The sequence below is a fragment of the Tasmannia lanceolata genome, unplaced genomic scaffold, assembly GCF_043159265.1.
Source record: "Tasmannia lanceolata isolate RefF3 unplaced genomic scaffold, GAP_Taslan_0.1 ptg000008l, whole genome shotgun sequence".
In the NCBI taxonomy this organism is placed as follows: domain Eukaryota; kingdom Viridiplantae; phylum Streptophyta; class Magnoliopsida; order Canellales; family Winteraceae; genus Tasmannia; species Tasmannia lanceolata.
Window position 1 is genome coordinate 32,633,683 of NW_027518685.1, and position 6,904 is coordinate 32,640,586.

Below are 6,904 nucleotides of genomic sequence, written 5' to 3' on the forward strand. Positions count from 1 at the left end.
GTCATTAATTCTTCAATTTTTTTGTGTTATTGAATCCTAAAATACAAAAATCCAAAATCCAAATATCTCCTACATCGTTTATGATCTCATCTTAAAACTCTGAAGGACTTTATTTGGAACTAAACCTCAGCCAAAGCATCCAAGATCCAGACGTTCAAACTCTTTTTGCAAATAATTGAAAATTCGCACCATTTTCAACCCTAGAACACGTTTTCTTGGAAATTGATGGTTCAACGGATGTCAAAACTGAACCCTAGGCCTAAAATTGGTTTTCTTTTCATCTTTTACATCATACCCTACGAACCACCAGCCCTAAATCCCGAAAATTACAGATCTGTCCAAATTACCAAAATGCTCTATTGGCCTAAATTGAACCGATTTTACCCTGTTTTGTTGCTGCAGAAGTTTATTATTGTTTTTCATTGGATTGTTGCCGATTTCTCATCAAAATAAGGTTTATTTCATAGGTTTTTGGAACTGTTTTAATTATTTTACGTGGTCTCACACCTAAAACCCCGTTTTAGCCTAATTTTGCCCTTAACTAGTTACTTAAAAGGTCTTCTAACTGCTGAGTACTTTGTGCAAGGTTTATTTAATTGCTAATTATTAATTTTTTCATCTCTTATTGCTGTTTTAAGCCTTGATATTGCTGATGTCTGCAAAATAAATTCGCAATAAATCAGCCTTAGTGGTTCTCGACGCTCGTAGGTGCCTCTAGCCTTTAGATTCAGCCCTAAGAATTCCTATAGTCTTTAATCCCATTAGGAGTGTAGGATTTATTTTTCGCTTATTTTGGTACTGCCTGCATCAGATTTAATAGGGTTTTCCATCTCAAGCTTTCTGCTATGGCTTTTGCATGTACTTCTGTAGGTATTTGGATTTCAGTCTTACATATATAGTTGGAGCTTAGGCTGATGTCCTAATCTAGAATTGGCTTGTTTTTATCTCTTTTTATTATATTTCCATTCTGCTTGATTAAAAAACATATTAAAGATAAAGCATCTAATTAGAAATTATGTTATTAATGCCATAATCTAGTTTTCACAGAATAAAGTACAACAAATATATATATATATATATATATATATATATATATATATATATATATATATATTATTCATATCAGGCTCAATTTGAGGTGGAATAAAGCCTTGCTAGAAAATCCATTCAGTAACGCATTTGTTGTGATGCTCAATGACTGGATATGGTCTGGCTCCACTTTGAATCATGTTTTCAGGTATAGTTAGCAAAACAGGAAAACATGTGATATCAATATTCTGGTACCAATTGATAATAAATTATAGTACTTGTGTGCTTCCCATACAGTTTTTTATAACTGTAAATCATTTAGTCAACCAAGTGTCTTTCCTACTGACCAATACATTATATTCTTCTTCTTTTTTGAATGGTACCAATATATTATATAGCATACTTTGACATTTTTCACAACTTAGGTGTCAGTAAAGGATTCGAGACTGAAAGTGTCGATAGTGGACATGCAACACTTCAATTACTTCCAATTGTACCAGTTCTGGATCATTATTTATGAAACAATTTTAACAGACTGGTCTAGGATTCACCAGTTTATTTCAATGCCGAGACAACAAGAACTACATTGGATCTCCATAAACAATTCTTTTCTGATCCAAAATTGATTTCATTCAATATATCTGTACTAAATTTCCTGCTGAAAAAGAAATTTATATTACATACTGAGTTCTTGGTCAAACTAGTGAATATTATTGAACATAGAGCATGCTGGTTTCTATCAATATTTTCATCTACTCCTTGGGACATAAAAAAATTCAAATGCCATCCTATACGCTGTAACCTTTTTTTTATCAGTCATTTGTAGTTAATATACATGATTTAAGGCTGTAAAGTTAGGTGATACATGAAGAATTTCTTAGACATGGAATAAATGAGCCAGATGTAGAGGCACCAGCTCAATCAAATTTTCAAATTCACTGTTATATGCATGATCAAATTTCCCCAGATACCGATTTTGGAAATGTCTAGGACTAACTCCATTTTACCTCTAAGTTCCCACATTAATACGAGCAATGAGGGGAGATATTTACAAAGCAAACAGAGAACCATTAACACAAAAATGCTTCCATGGTATGACCTGGGCTAAGTAAACTTGATGACCATCACCCGGTGTCAAACAGGATTCATTTGAAGCAGCCGGTGTCATCCCACTCCCACACCCTTCTGATTCAACGCAAACACCACGAATATCGCTTGTAAGTTGAAGACATGATTTGCAATAAGTAACGAAGGTGGAGAATGGCAAAGTAACCTACCATCCAAAGGTTCAACATACGAATAAAGGTAATTAATTTGAGACTCGAGACCGGGGAAATTGAAAATTCAAATGAATAAAGAGTGTTAGATAACCCCATTTCTGCAGATATTATGATACAATATACAAAGCGCTTACCCTCTCATGACTTCTAATATCCCCATAGAAGACCGGTGCAGCTCTCGACAGCATAGCCTCCACAACAGAGGACCCTACTCGTTCCTGCATTTTACATGACATCATGTCTTATGGTACCAAGTTTGAAGTTAAATCCAAGAAAACATTAAAAGAGAGTAAACAAGAGCTTCAAAGAAAGAATTGAGATCCAACAGGCAACAAGCACATGTTGGTAGCACCGCTCTTTAGTTCCAACAACAACAATTTGATCATTCAGACTAATAAACTTATGATATTAAGAAATTACGGATCCAGCATTTAAGATAATTTTAAGATTAATTTATCCCTCGTCAAGATTCCAGTTTCATGATATATGTACAGTTTATGTTTATGTTTATTTTTGTTGCTTTCCTGTAATCCCTTCGAGACTTCCTCGGTCTCGTTTATTAGTATATTATCTATTTGCCCTTTCAAAAAAAAAAATTATCTCTCGTCAAACTCAGTATGCTTTAGTTCTTCTAGCCTTGAAGTTGGTTTCGAACTTGGTTACAGTTTTTCAGATGATCTCTTCTCATCTTCAATATGGCTGATAAATACTTCTCAGTTAAGTTCAATGGAACAAACTACTCGCTTTGGGAGTTTTATTTCCGCATTTTTGTTGAAGAAAAGGCTGATTGGGTATGCTTGATGGCACTATGATCAAGAGCACATCTGACAAAGAACTCACTCGATGGAGGGTGAATAACACTCGCATTATCACTTGGACATTAAATTTGTTTGAGCCATCCATTGCCTTAACCCCTTACCTGACATGCCAAGAGATGTGGGATTATTTCAGGGAAATTTACCAACGAGCTAATCAAGCACATCTCTTTAGAGTGTGGGGTAAATTATCTCAGTTTTCACAAGCCGATAAAGATATTCAATCCTATTATTCCAGTTTTATGTAAACATGAACTTAACAGGATATGTTGTCCTGCCAAAATCTTTCTGCATACCCATACAAAGAATTTTTTAAAGTCCAATAATGGACAATATTTATGCATTTTCTCATGCATCTTCGACGGGAGTTTGAGAAAGCTCGTGCTAACATCATTAGTTGTGGCCAACTCCCAGATTTACAGTCTGCACTGTTAGAACTCCATGAGGTGGAAACCCAAATACATACCCAGGTGAGTACATCCTCCCGTAAACATTAAAGACCCAAGAGAATAACCAAGGCATGAGAAAAAGGGGTGAAAAATATCAAAGGCTACTCAAAGGAAAAGGAATCCATGTCTCACAAATTGGGCCCCGCTCTATTATTTCATTGGAGTTTGCTTTAGTTGTTTAAGTTGTAGTTTGGTAATAAGAGGTTAACCAGTGTGGAAAATACTCTTCCCATCTGCCCTTTAGATTGTTCCGAAAGAAAGGGATGGCCACATTTTTAATGGTAAGAGGAACAATATTTATAGGTTGCATTATTGACTAGGCTATAGTTAGAGTTTTGTAAGAGGCATCGAAGGTCCTTGCTTTTGATAACATATGCTTCTTTTTTTTTGAATGGTAACAATCATATGCTTACATGTCTTTATTAATTATTGGAGAGCTATTAGTCTCGAGCACTCTCTCCACCTGCCCTCCAGACATCTAAAGTGTGGTTCCAATATATCCCATTGAAGAGACGGTTTCTCATCCAATGGAAGGGTTGTGTTGCCATTTGCAGGCCTTCATGGTGAGAGTGATGCAGCCAAAGCAGAGATCAAATCTGCCGGGAATGGTATTGAGCTAATACCTAGCTAAAGCCCTTCCAAACTAAGTATCAAGGGTGATGCCTTCAACACCATCAGATAGCTTACAGGGGAATCGTGCCATCCATGGAGGTTCAAACCAAGGTTGCCAGAGCGGGAAGCGAAGCGGGAAACGGGAAGTGAGAAGACTAGCCCCTCTGGTGACCAAGCAAGTATGAATAGTAAAGCCATCGTATTAGGAATCAGAATAACAGTAACGGGAACAGGAATAGGTTTTTGTTTTCCAAGCAATTGCTACGAGAAATAGCAGCTGGAGTAGGAGTAGAAATAGGAATCAGAATAGGATATTTTCTTAGTAGAAATAGGAAAGCAATCGCAAGCAATAGGTGGGTGTCGTGGACATGCATCAACTGCTTTATCTTGTCTTGCTGCATCCGTTTGATCGCTTCAGTCTGAATGGTTGATGGTTGCTGTTGTTGTTAGTTGAGCTATAGGGGGAGGGCAAATAACGTGAATTAGAATTATATTTGATTGAGAAAAGAAAGCCGTTGCGCTAAGTAGAACGTAGCGAAGACACAATGGGAAAACTGTTTCTGAGCTCGAGTGTCAAAAACTCATGTGGGCCCACATTTTTGGGGCGATCCAAAGCATTCATTTGAAAGGCCCTTACACAGATAGCGTGTGTACAAAAAAATCAGGTCCATAGGATCATCCTAAACCAGCCAAAAGTGGAGGGAAGAATGGACACATTAACGAGGGGGTTTTGCTGATGTGGCACCCAAATGCCAAGCATAAGCCATCTAGACTTTTGTACAACCAAACAAGCCCTAAATGTTGAGTTCCTACTTTTTCTTAAGATTATAGCATAACTATCAGCTATAGAGAAGTTGGATAAAATCAGTCTATAGATCAGAGAATAAAAAAGGCTACTGACACAACAAGAAAAATGAAACAACAGCAACATGAACTTTAAAAAGGTGAAATGTATGTCTTCAAACTAAACCCTAGTGCAATTCAATAGAACACAGAGCTCAAAGACAGACAAAAACTCAAAAGCAGATAAGTTATTGAATGATGATTACTTGTAAATAGTCTAGACCTCCATTGGAGGGATTCCACTTGGAGCAAGCTTTCCAGTCATTGATGCAGCCTTGAAGGACCTTCAATGGAAGAAAAAAATGTTGGATAAAGAAAGAATGAGCAAAATTAGGGTTTCGTAATTTACCGCAGGTACGTTCTTGGATTCAATCTGGGATGAGAAATCTTCAGCAGAAGGGACGTGTTCGGAACGATTGATTTTCAGTTCTGATTGCATTTTTCAGTCTGGTTTTATTCGGTGCTTTGGAGCTCTGACTATATATAGTTTTCCTTGCACAACTGATATTTATAGGCTACTGATATTGGCACTACCATGTTTTAATAATTGTACAAACCTAGCTTGTCTTTTCTTTTTTAATCGGTAAACTGGGATCAAAACTCAGACCTCAAGGTTGAAGGCCAAGAGGCTCGATCCCTTGCGAACTAGTTTTTGAGTCTTAGAGTCTTGACCATGGCTTTATATTTCGGCCGATTTCGGACTGAAATTTCGTATTTCGGCCTTTACCAATTTTTGGAAATTTCAACAATTTCGTTCTGAAATTTCGAGAAAATGGCTTTTTTTTAAAAAAAAAAATTAAAAAAATTGTTACAAAATTGTGGCTTGAAATTTCGAACACAAGTACCAAATTTCGGCTCGAAATTTCCGATTTCAGTGGGGTCCGAAATTTAAAACCTTGGTCTTGACAGCTTTTTTAATAATAAAACACGAGTTGAGTTAGTGCAATTACAAAAACAAGGTAGTGCCACCTGTTTAAATAATAAAAGACGAGATGAGTTAGTGCAATTATAAAAACATGGCAGTGCCAATATTATTAACCTATTTATGTCCTGTAAGCCTGTATAATCCGGTATTTTTAAAAAAGTATTCTACTGCTTGCACCATTGGGTGATCCAGCCATTCCATTTGATTTGCCACAACATAAATAGGTTGTGATGATCCTAGCCCTCCGATCTATAGTGGAAGTGTATATTATGGAAACTTCTATAGATCGGAGGGTTGTGATCATCCTATGAAAAATGACTTTGAGGGCACAACCTAAAAGGAAAAACATGCCGGAATATGTTACCCACACAAAGAGGTAGTATTCTTATTCTACCTCCGCCAGAAAAAAAAAATTATTGGATCTGTTTGAATTAAAATTTTATTTTAATTCGCTTTCTATTCCCTTTACAAGGGAATCATAACATGATGTCTTTATGAGTTATGACCAAGGTTTTAAATTTCGGTTTTCGGGTAGGTTCCGCGCTCACGCAAACACAAATTTCAGCCGGAATTCGGTGGAAGGGCTCGAAATGTCAGTTTTCTGGGCCGAAATTTCAGTAATTTCGGCTGAAATTATGTAAAGAATTAAAAAAAGGAGATAATTTTTTCACCCTCCTTTTGACTTGATTTGACATAAAAAAACGTTAAAGTCTGCCACTATTCACTTTAGCAGGGGGCACATAATCCGGGGGGGGGGGGGGGGGGGTGGTGAAAAAATCATCTCCCTTAAATAATTAATAGTTAACGAAATTTCGACCACAGTTTGGTAAATTTCGGCAATTGCGGTTTCTATGCTTACTGAAATCCAACGGCCGATAATTAAGACCTTGGTTATTACCACTCTTTCTCCTCTAGAGGGGGCTGTCCCAAGTAAGAAAAAGTGGCAAAATT

At 36.7% G+C, this 6,904-nt stretch overlaps 1 protein-coding gene across 3 annotated transcripts in view; it reads right to left on the reverse strand.

The window, feature by feature from the left end:
- Window positions 1-5,537, reverse strand: part of LOC143885225 (2-oxoglutarate (2OG) and Fe(II)-dependent oxygenase superfamily protein) — a 32,113-nt gene extending 26,576 nt beyond the window's left edge. For 2 of the 3 annotated variants that reach the window (XM_077389295.1, XM_077389294.1), the window contains exons 1-4: window positions 5,378-5,537; window positions 5,235-5,312; window positions 2,444-2,527; window positions 2,129-2,302 (exon numbers count right to left, since the gene is read on the reverse strand). In XM_077389295.1, coding sequence (XP_077245410.1) covers window positions 2,129-2,302; window positions 2,444-2,527; window positions 5,235-5,312; window positions 5,378-5,467 — 426 coding nt within the window. In that variant the 5' untranslated portion in view covers window positions 5,468-5,537. The remainder of the gene's footprint in view (window positions 1-2,128; window positions 2,303-2,443; window positions 2,528-5,234; window positions 5,313-5,377) is intronic. The other variant, XM_077389296.1, reaches the window with a different exon arrangement.
- Between the last annotated feature and the right edge of the window lie 1,367 nt (window positions 5,538-6,904).